Here is a 20,208-nt window from a genome sequence, read left to right as displayed (position 1 = left end):
CCACTGCAGGCGCACCGGACCCCCTTTCAGAAGGGACGTGATGGGAGCTGCCACCTGTCCAAAACCCCGGATAAACCTCCGGTAGTAATTCGCAAAGCCCAAGAACTGCTGCACCTCTTTTACAGTGGTTGGGGTTTGCCAATTACGCACAGCGGACACACGATCCACCTCCATTCTCACCCTTGACGCGGACAACCGATAACCCAAAAAGGAGACCAACTCCTGGAAAAACAGACATTTCTCTGCCTTGACATATAGGTCGTGCTCCAACAGCCTCCTCAATACACGACGCACCAGGGTTACATGCTCGGCTCGTGTAGACGAGTACACCAGAATATCATCAATGTACACGACCACCCCTTGTCCCTGCATATCCCGGGAAAATGTCATCTACGAAGGATTGGAAGACTGATGGAGCATTCATCAACCCATATGGCATGACAAGATACTCGAAATGACCTGACGTGGTACTAAACGCTGTCTTCCATTCGTCGCCCTCCCTAATGCGCACCAAGTTATACGCGCTCCTGAGATCCAGTTTTGTGAAAAACCGCGCTCCATGCAATGACTCCGTCATGGTCGCAATCAGAGGGAGTGGATAACTGTATTTCACAGTAATCTGATTGAGACCACGGTAATCAATGCACGGGCGCAACCCTCCATCTTTCTTTTTCACAAAAAAGAAGCTCGAGGAGGCGGGAGAAGTGGAGGGCCGAATGTATCCCTGTCTCAAAGATTCGGCTATGTAAGTCTCCATAGCTTTTCTCTCCTCTTGAGACAAAGGATACACATGGCTCCGTGGGAGCGCTGCTCCTGCCTGGAGATCAATCGCACAATCCCCCTGTCTATGAGGAGGCAACTGCGTCGCCCTAGTCTTGCTAAACACGAGAGCTAAATCCCCATATTCAGGCGGAATGTGCAGTGCGGGCACTTGGTTTGGACTTTCCACCGAAGTCGCCCCCACGGAAACACCCAGACATCGCCCCTCGCACTGAGCAGACCACCCATCGAGAGCCCTCTGTTGCCACGAAATAGCAGGGTTATGGGTGCTTAACCAGGGAATTCCCAGCACCACTGGGTACGCAGGAGAGTCGATCAGATACAGCTGTATAGTCTCTTCATGACCCCCCTGCGCACACATCCTAAGTGGCGCTGTGATCTCCCTAATCAACCCCGACCCCAACGGGCGGCTATCTAAGGCATGAACGGGAAAAGGTTTGTCAACAGGTAGGAGAGGGATCCCTAAATCTACACAAAACTTCCGATCAACAAAATTCCCAGCTGCGCCTGAATCTACTAGCGCCTTATGCTGGGAATGAGGTGCAACCTGTGGAAAACAAACAGGTATACAAAAGTGCGCAACAGAAAGTTCTGGGTAAGTGGGACGTCTACTCACCTGGGAGGCCCCCCCAGTGCGTGGCCTGTTGTCTTCTCCCCCGGAGAACCCTCCCCAGCACCTGGCCGCAGTGTGCCCTCCACGACCGCACTTGGTGCAGGAGACAGGCCCCCTCGGGCTCCTCCTCCTCCTTTCTCTAGCGCCGGCACCCCCGAGCTCCATAGGGCTCGGCTCGGAGGTGCCGGAGGGCGGAATGGACGGACCCCCCTCGGGACGTCCACGGGTGGCCAGCAGGGTGTCCAGACGGATGGACATATCGACCAACTGGTCGAAGGTAAGATGGGTATCCCTGCAGGCCAACTCACGTTGAATGTCCTCCCGTAGGCTACATCGAAAATGGTCGATGAGGGCCCATTCATTCCACCCTGCGTCCGCCGCTAGAGTCCGGAACTCTAGAGCAAACGCCTGTGCGCTCCTCCTCCCCTGTCTCAAGTGGACTAGACACTCCCCCGCCGCTTTGCCCTCAGGTGGATGGTCGAACACGGCCTCGAAGCGACGGGAGAACTCGGCGTAGGAGATGGTGTTGGCGTCCATCTTCCTCCACTCGGCGTTAGCCCACTCCAACGCCTTGCCCGTGAGACAGGAGATGAGGGCGGAAACGCTCTCTTGTCCCGAGGGCACCGGGTGTACAGTGGCCAGGTAGAGCTCCACCTGCAGGAGGAACCCCTGACACCCGGCAGCTGTTCAGTCATACGCCCTCGGGAGCGAGAGCCGAATCCCCCTGGGTTCCGAACCTGGGACTGGTGGACCGGCCGATGGGGTTGGCAGGGTAGGTGGAGGCGTGGGTACCCCGCTGGCCTCCCATCGGTGCAAGGTGTTGATGACGTCCTGTAGAGCGGTCCCCAGTTGTCGTATCTGGTCATCTTGGCCGCGGACATGCTCCTCGAGCGACTCAGGTGTAACTGCAGATCCTGCTGATTCCATTCTGGTGTGTGATTCTGTCAAGGGGTGCTGAAGGTGGGTGTGGTGCATGAATCAAGCGCAGGACGCAGAAGCTCAGTCCAAAATACTTTAGTGCAATAATCACGTAGAAAATAAGCACAATAAGCCCGAAGGCGAAATCACGGCGCACACAGGCGTCAAACAAACGGCGCACTAACATGTGCGAAAACCCTCTCCAAAACGCTGGAGGGAAGTACGTAGCTCCAACACGAAAACAGAAGAGCAATCACACACAAAGACAAACACAACCAACGAGAACTAAATAGGACACTAACGAGGACTAACAAGACACAGGTGTACAACATAAAGACAAAACCAAACGAACATGAAACATCGATCGGTGGCAGCTAGTACTCCGGGGACGACGACCGCCGAAGCCTGCCCGAACCAGGAGGAGCAGCCTCGGCCGAAACCGTGACACTGACTAGGCCCTACATGGCAGTGGCGGTCAGTGCCGTTTCAGATGAGGGACGACGATTATTTTTCCATGAGCATGGTCTTATTTCTATTACAGCATATTGGATGACTGTCATTCATATTCCATTCACCCAGTTAAATGTAACAGCGATAGGATTAGGCTACTACATGATACTCATATTTTACCTATACCCATCATGAGGTTGCTACAACCTAGCCTAAGAAAGAAAGCTTACAACGTAGTTGCACACAGATCGAGACAGACAGTGACACATGGACAGACAGTGATATTCAACACCACCTTGTACACTCTTGCCTGCATCTAGCTGATATTGGGTGTAATCATTAGTCCAACAGTTGCAAACAATAGTTTCTATTGGACAAATGCAGGTATGTTTATCCCTGTTTTGTTTTGTTTGCTTCTGTTTAAGAAAGGTTTTTCAACTGAATCGGCGGAATGAATACACCCCTGATCACGCGTAAACACAGTTCACAGTGTCATAGCAGCCACGTTGTATTCCTTCTTGCATTAGTAAAACCTAACGCTTACCTTGACTTGGAAGAGTTCCAGTGTTGTGTTGGATAGTCAAAGCCAGCTAGCTAACATAGTATCCCTCTGTTTGAGCAGGGTGTTTCAGTAGGCTAAACTAGCTAGCTGCATTTGCTAGCTAAGTAAGTGAAACTGAAAGTGAAAAATATTTACAATCTTTCTCTCTCTCTATTTCTCTCTTGCTTCTCCTTCATTTAGGAATAAATTAATTTGTTCAAAACTGTTGAACTATTTTCTTTCTCTCTCTTTGAGTCAGCTACTCACTTATGCACTGCAGTGCTAGCTAGCTGTAGCTTATGCTTTCAGTACTAGATTAATTCTCTGATCCTTTGATTGGGTGGACAACATGTCAGTTCATGCTGCAAGAGCTCTGATAGGTTGGAGGACGTCCTCCGGCTACACCATGGTGCTACCCTACAGAGTGCTGTTGAGGCTACTGTAGACCTTCTTTGCAAAATAGTGTGTTTTAATCAATTATTTGGTGACGTGATTATATTTAGTATAGTTTTATCTAAAAAGGAAACCTTTGACAGTTTCCTCCTCTGAGGAGCCTCCCCTGCTCCATGGAATGAGTTTGACACCCCTGATCGATACTATTTGACTACAAGTAGTAGCCTTCGGTAACAAAGGCAAGCCTGCAGCCCTGCCCCAGGTGGAGTTGGTAGTAATTTGAATATCCAAGTGAGCTGTCAAATCAGCATTTTTTGACAGGTATATGCCCCAAACCATTCTGTTCTTTCCTAACAGGGCAAGCAGGGACACAGAGAAAATCTGCTTATTAACATTCTTAATTATACTTTTTTGGAAGGACATCTATTACATTCATATTGTAATACATTTTATGTAATATTTCATAGAAATCTGGAACACTGGACAGATACGTTAATAAACAACTATTTTCCTTTTTATTTTCTACAGTTTTCCACTATCAAAATGACAGTTATTTATATAGAAACAGCAAAATTGTATGTTCTGAGTCTATGTCAACGTTTAAGTCACATCAGAAGACCATTATTAGATCTGGAAAAAAACGAACACATTTTGATTTCTGAGTGTAATTTCCCTTTAATTCAAGTGCACACCTAGCAAGAGAGGAATGTGTTTGGCTAGCGATGTTTCTGTTATGCTACTGCACATGTGATGGCAGAGTTTCCTAAACAAATGCCCACCCAATTGATACAAATAATAATGCTGTCATTCTGTCAGTGAGGCCAACTTTGTAGTTATCTTTTAAGGTTTTGGGGAAAGCCTTTCTGTCTACCCAAAAGACGGTTATCATTAGCATCTCTAACTGGCTACACGAATACGTGGGCACCACACAGACAGGCAGTGGCAATATTGCTGGAAATTAATTGGCAGATGTTGTATTGAATTGACAAAATTGACAAAAAAGTGTAAGTAGGAGAACTTTGGTCCTAAAGTCAGTAGGCTACCTTCCAAAACGGAGATTTGTGAGATTTAACGAATCGAGAATGTCACAGTTTTCCTTGGGTTGGGTTTAGATTTAAATCCTGCCCACAGAGTATCGCGGCCAGGCACTGCTGGCCACAACCAAATCACAGCCACACTTGTGTTGTAGACAGTGCACACTTTCCAATCGTAGCAGCAGAATCAACCTACAGCCCGCCCATTTCTTTACAAACAGTAGAACTACCAATCGTCGCCAATGTTATGTTGAAAGAACTAGACTTGTTATTTATAAACGGCTTGTGTTTTTTTCCAATTCAAACATCCACACATTTGTGAGCTAAAGTTAGCTTCACAAACACAACTGTCATTCCTTTAGCCAAAGTCATAAATAGTACGGTGGCTCAGGATGTTTGGGATAACTCAACTCTGTTGAGTATAGAGGGTCAAACAACAATAACTGCCAGGGTACGAACATAACAAACATACATAGAAAACAAACATAGCAAACAAACATAACACACCCACATCGAACCACAACCCCAAACTCAAGGCGAGGGACGCAAAAGCCACTGCAATCTAAGAATGACCCATATTTTAACCCTTCAAGAACTCCCTAATCTTTTACTTTTCCTATTGCGTCTCCTAGGCTTGAGCCTCCTTAAAAACATGGACCCCCCAAGGGTCATCAAGACCCATCTACCTTTCCAGTTGGTGCCCGAAGGGTTCTGGAAAAACAAATGCAAGGTAAGATGGAGTACGACCCCTAATTCCCTTTTCATACTACTAAGCTGAGCTGTACTGTGCTGGGCTAGTTATGCATCCACCGTGCTGGAAAGGACGATGTGGAGGGAAAATATCAGAGCTAGCACAGTACAGTTCTGGTCAGCATTTTAGTGTGAAATGGTACTAGATTCAGATTTTTTTTTCATGAGTTTGGAAATGGTTTAGAATTAAGTATATATTTTCAGTTAACTTTATCTGAAAAATGATCAATAGAACAGTAAATTACAAACAAAATGCTACACCTTCCCCCCACCATCTTCTTCCAGGCTATCTATGTAGCGAGGAATGCTAAGGACAACCTGGTCAGCTACTACCACTTTGACCGCATGAATCTAACCCAGCCTGAGCCTGGACCGTGGGACGGATACATCCACAAGTTCATGAATGGAGAACGTAAGTAATATAATGTAACTAGCATTTTAATAAATAACTAGCATTTTCATAATGACTAATACCAATGTGGTCCTGAGTAGCTCAGTTGGTAGAGCATGGCGCTTTCAATGCCAGGATCGCTTTGGATAAATGTGTCTGCTAAATGGCATATGATGATTACTATGTTGTTATTCTTGGATGATGGCCAGGTCGCTATGTGCTCAATAGCTTGATGAATTGATTTAGATATACTACTGCAGGGTACTTTGATGCAGATATGTTCAAGTTTATTGTCACATGCACAAGTACAGTGCAATGCTTGATTTGCAAGCTCTAACCAACAGTGCAGTAATTAATATCTAAAATAGTATAACTAATAAAAAAGGAAAAATAAATATAATAAAGAAAACATAAGAATTAAGAGAGGAAGCTATTGTATATACAGGATCAGTGCCAATACCAAATGTATAATGTGCAGAGATACTGGAGTAATTTGAGGTAGATACACTACAAAAGTATCTGAACACCCCTTCAAATTAGTGGATTCAGCTATTTCGGTCACACACGTTGCTGACAGGTGTATAAAATGAGCACACAGCCATGCAATCTCCATAGACAAACATTGGTAGTAGAATTGCCCGTACTGAAGAGCATTCAATGTCGCACCGTCATAGGATGCTACCTTTCCAACAATTGAGTTGGGCAAATGTCTGCCCTGTTAGAGCTGCCCTGCTCAACTGTAAGTGCTGTTTTTGTGAAGTGGAAATGTCTAGGAGCAACAATGTCTCAGCCGCGAAGTGGTAGGCCACACAAGCTCACAGAACGGGACCGCTTAGTGCTGAAGAGCGTAGCTCGTAAAAATCGTCTGTCCTTGGTTGCAACACTCACTATCGAGTTCCAAACTGCCTCTGGAAGCAACGTCAGCACAAAAACTGTTCGTCGGGAGCTTCATGAAATGGGTTTCCATGGCTGAGCTGCTGCACACAAGCCTAAGATCACCAAGCGCAATGCCAAGCATCAGCTGGAGTGGTGTAAAGCTTGCCGCCATTGGACTCTGGAGCAGTGGAAATGCGTTCTCTTGAGGGATGAATCAAGCTTCACCATCTGGCAGTCCGACGGACAAATCTGGGTTTGGCGGATGCCAGGAGAATGATACCTGACCCAATGCATCATGCCAACTGTGAAGTTTGATGGAGGAGGAATAATTGTCTGGGGCTGTTTTTCATGGTTCGGGCTAGGCCCCTTAGTTCCAGTGAAGGGAAATCTTAACGCTAAAGCATACAATGACATTCTAGACAATTCTGTGCTTCCAACATTGTGGCAACAGTTTGGGGATGGCCCTTTCCATGTTTCAGCATGACAATGCCCCCGTGCACAAAGTGAGGTCCATACAGAAATGGTTTGTCGAGATTGGTGTGGAAGAACTTGACTGACCTGCACAGAGCCCTGACCTCAACCCCATCGAACGCCTTTCGGATGAATTGGAACACTGACTGCGAGCCAGGGCTAATCGCCCAACATCAGTGCCCGACCCCACTAATGCTCTTGTGGCTGAATGGAAGCAAGTCCCCACAGCAATTTTCCAACATCTAGTGGAAAGCCTTCCTAGAAGAGTGGAGGCTGTTATAGCAGCAAAGGGGTGACCAACTCCATATTAATGCCCATGATTTTGGAATGAGATGTTCGACGAGCCATGTAGTGTATGTACATGTAGGCGGGGGATTAGGAGAAAGTGACTGGTAGCGGGATTAATCATAGTAAACAGCATGGCAGCAGCACACAATACCCCATAATGTCAAAGCAAAGACAGGTTTTTCGATTTGTTTTGCCTCGATCCTGACTAGTCTCCTAGTGCCTGCCACTGAAAAACATCCCCTCAGCATGATGCTGCCACCACCATGCTTCACTGTAGGGATGGTACCAGGTCTCCTCAAGACGTGACGCTTGGCATTTAGGCCAAAGAGTTCAATCTTGGTTTCATCAGACCAGAGAATCTTGTTTCTCATGGACTGATATTCTTTAGGTGCCTTTTGGCAAACTCCAAGCGGGCTGTCGTGCCTTTTACTGAGGAGTGGCTTCCGTCTGGACACTACCATAAAGGCCTGATTGGTGGAGTGCTGCAGAGATGGTTGTCCTTCTGGAAGGTTTTCCCATCTCCACAGAGGAACTCTAGAGCTCTGTCAGAGTGACCATCGGGTTCTTGGTCACCTCCCTTACCAAGGCCCTTCTCCCCCGATTGCTCAGTTTGGCCGGGCGGCCAGCTCTAGGAAGAGTCTTGGTGGTTCCAAACTTCTTCCATTTAAGAGGCCACTGTGTTCTTGGGGACCTTCAATGCTGCAGAATTTTTTTGGTACCCTTCCCCAGATCTGTGCCTCAACACAATCCTGTCACGGAGCTCTACCGACAATTCCTTTGACTTCATTGCTTGGTTTTTGCTTTGACATGCACTGTCAACTGTGGGACCTTATATAGACAGGTGTGTGCCTTTCCAAATCATGTCCAATCAATTGAATTTACCACAGGTGGACGCCAATCAAGTTGTAAAAATATCTCAACGATGATCAATGGAAACAGGATGCACCTGAGCTCAATTTGGAGTCTCATAGCAAAGGGTCTGAATACTTAAGTAATTAATGTATTTCTGTTTTTTATTTGTAATACATTTGCAAAAATGTATAAAAACCTATTTTCACTTTGTCATTATGGGGTATTGTGTGTATTGCTGAGGATAATAAGGCTGTAACGTAACACAAATATGGAAATAGTCAAGGGGTCTGAATACTTTCCGAAGGCACTGTGAGTGTGTGTGTGTGTGTGTGTGTGTGTGTGTGTGTGTGTGTGTGTGCAAGAGTGTCAGTGTAGGCATGATAGGTGGACATACATGTAAACAGAGCTGAAAGGTGACTGATAGCAGGAATATATAAATACTTATGGTAATATACTAGTGGTAATATATACACTGAGTGTACTAAACATTAGGAATGCCTTCTGCCCCCCCTTTGCCCTCAGCTTCAATTTGTCAGGGCATGGACTTTACAAGGTGTCAAAAGCGTTTCACAGGGATGCTGGCCCATGTTGATTCCAATGCTTCCCACAGTTGTGTCAAGTTGGCTGGATGTCCTTTGGATCGTGGACCATTTTTGATACACACAGGAAACTGTTGAGCTTGAAAAACCCAACCGCGTTGCATACTACCATATGCCATTCAAAGGCACTTAAATATTTTGTCTTACCCATTCACCCCTATGAATGGCACACATACACAATCCATGTCTCAATTGTCTCAAGGCTGTGTATGGTCTTGCTGACGTTGAGGGAGAGGCTGTTGTCCTGGCACCACACTGCCAGGTTTCTGACCTCATCCCTGTAGGCTTTCAAATCGCCATTGGTGATCAGGCTGACCACTGTCGTCTCGTCAGCAAACTTGATGATGGAGTTGGAGTCATGTGTGGCCACACAGTCGTGGGTGAACAGGGAGTACAGGAGGGGGCTAAGCACACACCCCTGGGGTGCCCCCATGTTCAGCGTGGCAGAGGTGTTGTTGCTTCCTCTTACCATCTGGGGTCGGTCCGTCAGGAAGTCCACTATGGTGTTGTATGATGTGCTGCATCCTCACATAGATATTCCTCTTTTCTAAGTAGGAGAGGGCAGAGTGGAGTACAATTGAGATTGGATCGTCAGTGGATCTGTTGGGGCGGTATGCAAATTGGAGTGGGTCCAGGGTGTCTGGGATGGTGGAGTTGATGTGTACCTTGACCAGCCTTTCAAAGCACTTGATTATTACAGATGTGAGTGCTTGCTACAGGGCAGTAGTCATTGTGGCAGGATGCCTTAGCATTTTTGGGAACAGGAATGATGGTAGACGGCTTGAAACATGGGGATTACAGACTGGGACAAGGAGAGTTTTAAAATGTCAGTGAAGACGCATGCCAGCTGGTCTGTGCATGCCCTGAGGACACGCCATGGAATACCATCTGGGCCAGCGGCCTTACGAGTGATGACCTTTTTAAAAACCTTACTCAAATCAGCCTCGTAGAGAGAGATCACCCAGTCCTCCGGATTAGCGGGGGCCCTCATGCAGGGCTCTGTGTTGTTTTTGTTGAAGCGTGCATAAAATGCATTGTGTCTGGTAGAGAGGCATCGTTGGGCAGATCACGGCTTCCTTTGTAGTCCCTAATGTACTGGAGCCACTGCCACATGCTTCTGGTGTCAGAGCCGGTATAATAGGATTCCGCCTTGTTCCGACATTGTCCTTTTCCCGGTTTGATGGCTCTGCGGAGGTCGAAGCGCGTTGTTGTACTCAGCCGTAGTCCAATGCACAAGTGAAGTGGTTGAAATACCATTTAATATCTGGATGAAATGGCATAAGGATAAAGGCTGTAGGTTGTGATATGGCTTCTTAGGGCATTATTCCGACTTGAACTTGGATAATATGCTAGGCTATAAGGCAGTAGTTCCCAAGGGGGAAATGTTTTAGGTGTGAAATTGGGGTCCCTGCTGAAAAAGCTTGGGAACCATTACACCAATTTGATGCCCAGCCATAATGGGCTTATAAGACACTACAGTGAGGGAAAAAGGTATTTGATCCCCTGCTGATTTTGTACGTTTGCCCACTGACAAAGAAATTATCAGTCTATAATTTTAATGGTAGGTTTATTTGAACAGTGAGAGACAGAATAACAAAAAAAAAATTGATTTGCATTTTAATGAGGGAAATAAGTATCAGAAAGATCAGAAAGATTTCTGGCTCCCAGGTGTCTTTTATACAGGTAACGAGCTGAGATTAGGAGCACACTTTTAAAGGGAGTGCTCCTAATCTCAGCTTGTTACCTGTATAAAAGATACCTGTCCACAGAAGCAATCAATCAGATTCCAAACTCTCCACCATGGCCAAGACCAAAGAGCTCTCCAAGGATGTCAGGGACAAGATTGTAGACCTACACAAGGCTGGAATGGGCTACAAGACCATCGCCAAGCAGCTTGGTGAGAAGGTGACAACAGTTGGTGCGATTATTCGCAAATGGAAGAAACACAAAATAACTGCCAATCTCCCTCGGCCTGGGGCTCCGTGCAAGATCTCACCGCCCGCAAGGTCCCCCTGCTCAAGAAAGCACATATACAGGCCCGTTGTCACGATCGTTGATGAACGGGACGGACCAAGGCGCAGCGGGATATGCGTACATGTTTATTAAATATTAAACACAACGACAAAATAACAAACAAAACTAAACGTGAAGTCCAAGGCAGCACAACACAACATACCTTAACACGGAACAAGATCCCACAACCCACTAGTGCCAATAGGCTGCCTAAGTATTCTTCCCAATCAGAGACAACGAGCGAAAGCTACCTCTGATTGGTAACCACACAGGCCAACATAGATCTAGACAATCTAGATCTAAACCTAGAAAATACAACATAGAAAATACACACAGAAAATACACACCCTGACTCAACAAATACCAGTCTCCAGAGTCAGGGCGTGACAGTACCCCCCCCCCCAAAGGTGCGGACTCCGACCTTACAACATAAACATAACAGGGTAGGGGCCGGGTGGGCATTCCGCCTCGGAGACGGATCCGACTCAGGGCGTGACGACCACTTACTCTCCGCATCCCTGTTGCGCCCCTGGTCTGGTCTGGACCTCGGCGCGCTGCTTCCCCTCTCCTTCCTCCCACGAAGTACCAAGCCGTGTCTGGACCCTGGTGTGGGAGACCCCGAACCTGGAGAGGGGCTGACGTCTGGGTCTGGACTGGAGCCGCTGACCGGCGCTGGACCAGGCACCGGTGGAGCGGACTGCACAGGCTCCGGACTGGAGCCGCTGACCGGAGCTGGACTGGACACCGGTGGAGCGGACTGCTCTGGCTCCGGAGTGGAGCCGCTGACCGGATCTGGACTGGACCCCGGTGGAACGGACTGCTCTGGCTCCGGAGTGGAGCAGCTGACCGGAGCTGGATCAGGCACCGGTGGAGCGGACTGCTCTGGCTCCGGAGTGGAGCCGCTGACCGGAGCAGGACTGGACCCCGGTGAAGCGGATTGCTCTGGCTCCGGAGTGGAGCAGCTGACCACTGACAGGAACGGGCCGGACCAGACTGGCGACGCGCACCACTGACTTGGTGCGAGGGGCAGGAACAGGCCGGGCCGGGCTGGCGACGCGCACCACTGGCTTGGTGCGAGGGACAGGAACAGGCCGGACTGGGCTGGCGACGCGCACCACTGGCTTGGTGCGAGGAACAGGAACAGGCCGGACCGGGCTGGCGACGCGCACCACTGGCTTGGTGCGAGGGACAGGAACAGGCCGGACTGGGCTGGCGACGCGCACCACTGGCTTGGTGCGAGGAACAGGAACAGGCCGGACTGGGCTGGCGACGCGCACCACTGACTTGGTGCGAGGGGCAGGAACAGGCCAGGCCGGGCTGGCGACGCGCACCACTGGCTTGGTGCGAGGGACAGGAACAGGCCGGACTGGGCTGGCGACGCGCACCACTGGCTTGGTGCGAGGAACAGGAACAGGCCGGACTGGGCTGGCGACGCGCACCACTGGCTTGGTGCGAGGGGCAGGAACGGGTCGGGCCGTACTGGGAACACGCACCACTGGCTTAGTGCGGAAAGCAGGAACGGGCCGGACCGGACTGGCGACATGCACCACTTCCTTCTGCTGCCTAACCAGCTCCTCTCGCCGTGCCTCTACACTTTCCTTCTCCCTTATAGCCTCCTGTAGCGCCTTCCTCTGACCGAATAACTCCTGCTCCCTCTGAACCAATAGCCCCCGTAACCTGGTGGCCTCCTCTCCTAAGCTGCAGATCCGCCCTTTAACGGCCTCCTGCTGCCTCGTCGCACACACCGTGTGCCCCCCCCCCCCAACATTTTCTTGGGGTTGCCTCTCTGGTCTCCGTCGTCAGCACTGTTGGTGCCGTTTCTCCTCTCCTACCTGGGCATCCTCCTTCATCGCCTTCCGGTAGTGGACGGCCTCCTCCTCCGTAATTCTCCCCCAACCGAGGAGGACATCTACTAATGTAACCTCTTGTTGAATTCCCGGCGTTTGCTCCTGAACATGCTGCTTGGTCCTCGTTTGGTGGGATCTTCTGTCACGCTCGCTTACAGACGGGACGGACCAAGGTGCAGCGTGATATGCATACATGTTTATTAGACTTGTAAACACAACGACAAAAAAAGAAACGAAACGTGAAGTCCAAGGTACACAAACACAACATACCTTAACACGGAACAAGATCCCACAACCCACTAGTGCCAATAGGCTTTCTAAGTATGGTCCCCAATCAGAGACAACGAGTCAGGGCATGACACCCGTCTGAAGTTTGCCAATGAACATCTGAATGATTCAGAGGAGAACTGGGTGAAAGTGTTGTGGTCAGATTAGACCAAAATGGAGCTCTTTGGCATCAACTCAACTCGCCGTGTTTGGAGGAGGAGGAATGCTGCCTATGACCCCAAGAACACCATCACCACCGTCAAACATGGAGGTGTAAACATTATGCTTTGGGGGTGTTTTCTGCTAAGGGGACAGGACAACTTCACCGCATCAAAGGGACGATGGACAGGGCCATGTACCGTCAAATCTTGGGTGAGAACCTCCTTCCCTCAGCCAGGGCATTGAAAATGGGTCGTGGATGGGTATTCCGGCATGACAATGACCCAAAACACACGGCCAAGGCAACAAAGGAGTGGCTCAAGAAGAAGCACATTAAGGTCCTGGAGTGGCCTAGCCAGTCTCCAGACCTTAATCACATAGAAAATCTGTGGAGGGAGCTGAAGGTTCGAGTTGCCAAATGTCAGCCTCGAAACCTTAATGACTTGGAGAAGATCTGCAAAGAGGAGTGGAACAAAATCCCTCCTGAGATGTGTGCAAACCTGGTGGCCAACTACAAGAAACGTCTGACCTCTGTGATTTCCAACAAGGGTTTTGCCACCAAGTACTAACTCATGTTTTGCAGAGGGGTCAAATACTTATTTCCCTCATTAAAACGCAAATCAATTTATAACATTTATGACATGCGTTTTTCTGGATTTCTTTGTTGTTATTCTGTCTTTCACCGTTCAAATAAACCTACCATTAAAATGATAGACTGATCATGTCTTTGTCAGTGGGCAAACGTACAAAATCAGCAGGGGATCAAATACTTTTTTCCCTCACTGTATTTCTTCAAGTGTGTGTGCACACAAAACACAAAACAAAATTATATTTTACAATTCAATTGCATAATAAATAATCATGGCAAGTACAGCTACCACCTTGTCACATCATACAGTACAGAAAATGCATTTCTCCTTCTCCCCCAGGCTTTGAAATTAAATTGGGCAATATTGAATACGCCCTTTTTTGTATTAATTGTTTACCACATTTTAATTTGTTTTGTTCTTTTTTGTTGGGGGTTACAGGTTCATTATCCATTTCAAATTATAAGTTTATAAAATATGTACCTGTAGGCTGCCACTCAAAAGAAAAAAAATAGTAAGAAATAGATACAGAGTTTAAATTATCATAAATTCAGTATAAAAATAAAAATAAAATAAAAAATAAGTGGGCCTCCAACCCCAACCTCCCATCCCCTTCCCCCAACCCCACCCAGCCAACATGTCTTCATTCTACCCCCCCATAGGGTTGCTCATCAGTTACCCACCAAAACTGTAACTAGGCCACTCAGGAACATTCCATGTTGTCTTGTTAAGCAACTCCAGTGTACAGTATATTTGGGCTTATGTTTAGGTTATTGTCCTGCTGAAAGGTGAATTAGTCTCCCAGCAGACTGAACATAGTTTTCCTCTAGGATTTTGCCTGAGCTTAGCTCAATTCCGTTTATTTTTATGTGTGGGGTACAGAGATGAGAAAGTCATTGGATTTTCCCCAAACATAACGCTTTGTATATAGGACATAAAGTTAAATTATTTGACACATGTTTTGCAGTTTTACTTTAGTGCCTTATTGCAAACAGGATGCATGTTTTGGAATATTGTATTCTGTACAGGCTTCCTTCTTTTCACTCTGTCATTTAAGTTAGAATTGTGGAGTAACTACAATGTTGTTGACCCATCCTTAGTTTTCTCCTATCACAGCCATTCAACTCTGTAACTGTTTAAAATGTCACCATTGGCCTCATGATGAAATCCCTGAGCAGTTTCCTTCCTCTCCGGCAACTGAGTTAGGAAGGACACCTGTATCTTTGTAGTGAATGGGTGTATTGATACACCATCAAAAGTGTAATTAATAACTTCACCATGGTCAAAGGGATATTCCATGTCTGCTTTATTTATTTTTCGCCATCGACAAATTGGTGCCCTTCTTTGCGAGGCATTGAAAAACCTCCCTGGTCTTTGTGGTTGAATCTGTGTTTGAAATTAATTGCTCGACTGTGGGACCTTACAGATAATTCAATGTGTGGGGTACAGAGATTAGGTAGTCATTAAATTATCATGTTAAACACTATTATTGCACACAGAGTTAGTCCATGCAACTGATTATTATTTAATTATTTGTTAAGCAAATGTGTACTCCTGAACTTATTTATGCTTGCCCTAACAAAGGGGTTGAATACTTATTGACACAAGACATTTCAGATTAAAAAAAAAAAACTAATTTGTAAAGATTTCTAAAAACATAATTCGACTTTAACATTAGGGGGTATTGTGTGAAGGCCAGTGACACATTTCAATTTAATCAATTTTAAATTCAGGCTGCAACACAACAAAATGTGATCTGTGGACCATACTTTCTTAATGGCTAGCTCAGAATATGAGCTTTACAAAAGTTGTTTATATATTATAGAAATTAGTCCTTTCGGGAGCCCATATAATTTATTTATAAATCCCATCATTGTATGGTTCAGTAGTTGGGTTTCTCAAGGGACTCCATAGGCCAGCATAGCTGACCTAAGTTGTAAATATATTTTGAAAAAGGATTTGCCTGGTAATGTGTATGTCTTTCAAATTTTAGAATGTTCTCAAAACCTTACTGTCCATGATATCGGCAAGGGTACAGGTGGCACATTTGGACCATTGGGTGGGATGCAAAAGGCCGCCCTCCAGATTGCGAGCCGTTATTGTGAAATATTGGAGTATGGGCATGCCATTTGGATTGCCAGTTACATGGTTGTATCTAAGGAAGGAAATATATCTATTCCAAAATATTTAAAATGCGAAGCAATTGGGATTCTATAAGTAGAGGTGGAGTCCTCCATCAGGGTCTTGAGAGGCAATAGGGCAGATATGGGTAGATTCACTTTATAAATTGAGGAACTGAATTTGTCTATGATCTTCAAAACTTTTGGGAGGGATTAAGATACATTGTCTACATAAAGTAAGATATCATCATCATATATTGAGATGACGTGATCCGTAGAATTTAGAGATATTGGTGTAATTTCTGTAGGTTGTTGAATTGCCTGGGCCAGGGGCTCTATAGACAATAAAAATTGCAGAGGTGAGATCACCTTGCCTCATACTTCTAGTTATTCTGAATGGAACAGAGCAGGTATTGCCTGTTATTACTATGGGTGAGGGATTGGCATATAGTATTTTAATCATATTAATGAAATTGGAGCCAAGTCCCATATGTTCCAAAACCGACCAAAGATATGAGCATTCTAGTCTATCAAAAGCTTTTTCTGCGTCAAGAGATAGAACTGCCCAATGAGCTTTGGTTTCTGATGAAGCATGTAAGATATGTAATAGACGATGGAGGTTATCTGAGGATAATAGTTTTTTAACAAACCCGCTTTGGTCCAGATGTAAGGATTTGGGTAAGTAAGTTTCGAGACGGGACGACCACATTTTAGAAAACAGTTTAATATCTGTGTTTATCAATGTTAGAGGGCGATAGTGAGAGCACTGGGTGGCTTCCTTACCTTCATTTAATAAAGGTTAAATTAGTGCTGTATTTACATCCCTTCCAAAATAACCTTTGTGAATGGATGTGTTAATAATTTCAAGTAACAGTGGATCTAATTGGTTCCCAATATTAATGTTATCCAATGCCCTTTTGAGTTCATGGAGAGAAATTTGGGGTTCCAGCAAGCCGGCTCCCTCAATTGGGAGAAAAGGAGTTCTTAGATCTTTTAAAAAGGCCTCGATCTGTTATGGTGTGGATTTTACAATCAGAGGTGTACAATTCTTTATAGAAACTGGAGCATCTTTGGTTGATTAATTTGGGTTCTGATAGTAATTCACCTCATTCAGATTCAATAGTTGCAATATCCACTAATTGATTGTTACTGTGAAGCTTGTTAGCCAGTAGACGACTAGGTCGATTACCATGGAAGTAATTGTCTAACTCGATGGATGGCAAATTTTGCTCTCTGTCTTATCAATAGATTTAGTTCTGTCTTGACTTTGAAGAGAGTAGTCCCTACCTGGTCTGAAAAAAGTGCTTGTTGAGAACACTCTAACGTTGTTAATAACTTTTCCAATTCTGATATCTTCTTTAATTTTGGTTTATTCAGCCCAGATGCAAATGAAGTTGCATTGTTTTTAATAAAACCTTTAATGGCGTCCCATAAAATCGGAGGATCATCGACTGAATTTTTATCAATCATTGTGAATTATTTAAATTCAGTTTCAAATTGTTCACAGAAAGTAGGATTTTGTAGTAAGGAAATATTAAAGTGCCATCTTGTGGCTCTTTTAGGAGATTCTGAAATGTGTATCAAGCAGTAATAAGCATGATGATTAGATAGGCTCATACTGTATGTCGAACTTACATTTTCTTGATTAAAGAAAGTAGAGGAGTAGATAATAGCACGAAATCGATTCGGGATAATATTTTGTGCCTGTTTGAATAGAAAGTGTACCCTAAAGTATTTTGCTTTGGGTTATGAGCTCGCCAGGCATCAATGAAGTTGTAATCAGAGAGTATTTGTTGGAGAGCCTTGGTTGCCTGTGGATTGTAGTTGGTCTTATTAGATTCGTCCCGCATGTGCAGAATGACATTCATGCCTGTCCCAATAACCAGTTGGAATTCAGTTAATTCTAACAATATGGTGTTCAGAGAATTAAAAAAACTGAGGATCATATGAATTTGGAGCATACACATTAATAAAGGCAATTTTCTTTCCATTATGGATACATTTAAGGAAAGTGATTCTGCCTTCTTGGTCTTTGCCTTTACCAAGGATGGTGATTTTGAGTTTCTTATGTATTGTTATGATTACACCCTTAGTTTTGTTTGGGGCTGATGAAAAAGCAGCCAGTTTGTACAAATGGTTCTCTATTCTATGTGTGTCCTTTTGGAGGAGGTGTGTTTCTTGGAGCATTGCTATATCAATATGGTTTCTTGCTAGAATATCAAGACAGCTGGAATGTTTGATAGGAATATTAAGACCTTTCAAATTCCACGAGAGAATAGCTAGTGTTGCCTTTGGTTTTCTAAAATCTCATTATTATCTTTCATGTTGATAAGCCCATGGATGGAACAATTCGCCACTTGACTTTAAAGCTTTGGTCCATACAATCATACACCGATATCCGTTCCAGAGAGGACCTATGCGGTACGCAATGTTAATCAGCGGCATGGGACCCAGCTTCTCCTGCCCAAACAGTTCATAGAAAATAATACGCCCTTTCTGAAAAATAATTCTAGCCTGTGTTTGTCATGAGCCAGAATACTTTTATGATAGTGCTAATGTAAATGCTGTTAGAATGAGAGTTGGTTGGTTTTGAGTGACTGTGGTTAAACTGTGTATTGTACTCTCCCTCAGTGGCATGGGGGTCCTGGTACGACCATGTGAAGGGTTACTGGGAGGAACGAGAGAAGAGGAATATACTCTACCTTTTCTATGAAGACATGAAAGAGGTAGGGGAGAGCTGCACCAAATGTCCACACACACATGGATGCACGTACACACATGGATGCACGTGCACACTTACAGATGCACACAACACAAAAACTTGCACATATACAGCACTGTCATTTATAAATGTATAGGTTTTAAAGGATTCTCAACAGCTTCTACCCCCAAGCCATAAGACTCCTGAACAGCTAATCATGGCTACCCAGATTATTTGCACTGACCCCCCACCCCCACCCCATCTTTTTACGCTGCTGGTACTCTGTTAATTATTTATGCTAACTCACATAACTCTACCCACATGTACATATTACCTCAACTACCTCAACTAGCCAGTGCCCCCCGCACATTGACTCTGCACCGCTACCCTCCTGTATATAGCCTCCCTACTGTTATTTTATTTTACTTCTGCTCTTTATTTCTCAACACTTTTTTGTTGTGGTTGTTTTATTTTACTTCTTTATTAAAAAATAAATGCATTGTTGGTTAAGGGCTATAAGTAAGCATTTCACGGTAATGTGTACACCTGTTGTATTCGGGGCATGTGGCAAATTTGATTTGATTTGATTTATGTGGGAAGCCAGGGTCAGAACTCCCTTATCTGTAGACACATCTCTGCCACACCTCCATTTCTATGATCTCCACCAGAAACGCAGACCTGGCTGGCACATGCGTTTCTCCATGCTTAAATTCAAGGTCAGAATGCGCCCGAGAGGAAAGTGAGTGAAAAAGGAATTATGTTCAATTTAAGTGCATGTATATCAACTCTGAATCCCCCCTAAAAGCTTTGCAAACCTGGATTGTGCAATATTTGCAGATTATTCTGTAACGCCATATTTAGATAGTCCCAAGTAGATGGTTTGTAGATGTTTAATAGATGTTCAATAACTGTCGACAACATTTAAACTAACTGTCTTCTAACCCTAACCCCAACCTTAACCCTTATCCTAACCCTAAACTTAACCCTTGCCCTAACCCTATCCCTTACCCTAACCCTTAAGCAGTTGCTTATCAACAGAGTTTGTTGATAGTATGACCATCTGTATATCGTTTATATGGGACTATCCAAATAAAGTGGTCCTCTGTAGCTCAGCTGGTAGAGCACGGCGCCTGTAACGCCAAGGTAGTGGGTTCGATCCCCGGGACCACCCATACACAAAAAATGTATGCACGCATGACTGTAAGTCGCTTTGGATAAAAGCGTCTGCTAAATGGCAAATTATTATTTATTATTAAGTGTGACCGATTATTCTTGGCAAAATTCTTCAAGCTCTGTCTAGTTGTTAGGGATCATTGCTTGGCAGCAATTTTCAAGTCTTGCCATAGATTTTCAAGCAGATTTAAGTCAAAACTACAAATAGGCCACTCAGGAACATTCACTGCCTACTTGATAAGCAGCTCCATTGTAGATTTTGCCTTGTGTTTTGGGTTATTGTCAGCCTGGCTGACACGACCCACGTGGTGCACAGCGAGGGAGAGCTGAGACCCACTGTGGTCTGGACAGGGACTGTTTGTTTATGCAATATTCACCTAGAAAT

At 45.4% G+C, this 20,208-nt stretch overlaps 1 protein-coding gene across 1 annotated transcript in view; it reads left to right on the top strand.

The window, feature by feature from the left end:
- Nucleotides 1-20,208, top strand: part of sult1st6 (sulfotransferase family 1, cytosolic sulfotransferase 6) — a 53,273-nt gene that overhangs the window by 29,481 nt on the left and 3,584 nt on the right. The window contains exons 3-5 of the mRNA XM_084169142.1: nt 5,362-5,459; nt 5,765-5,891; nt 18,581-18,675. Of these exons, the coding sequence (XP_084025268.1) occupies nt 5,362-5,459; nt 5,765-5,891; nt 18,581-18,675 (320 nt within the window). The remainder of the gene's footprint in view (nt 1-5,361; nt 5,460-5,764; nt 5,892-18,580; nt 18,676-20,208) is intronic.

This window comes from Coregonus lavaretus (assembly GCF_964263955.1).
Source record: "Coregonus lavaretus genome assembly, chromosome: 1".
Taxonomy (NCBI): Eukaryota; Metazoa; Chordata; class Actinopteri; order Salmoniformes; family Salmonidae; genus Coregonus; species Coregonus lavaretus.
Note: the sequence above shows the minus strand (reverse complement) of the source record. Positions and strands in the feature narration are given on the sequence as shown.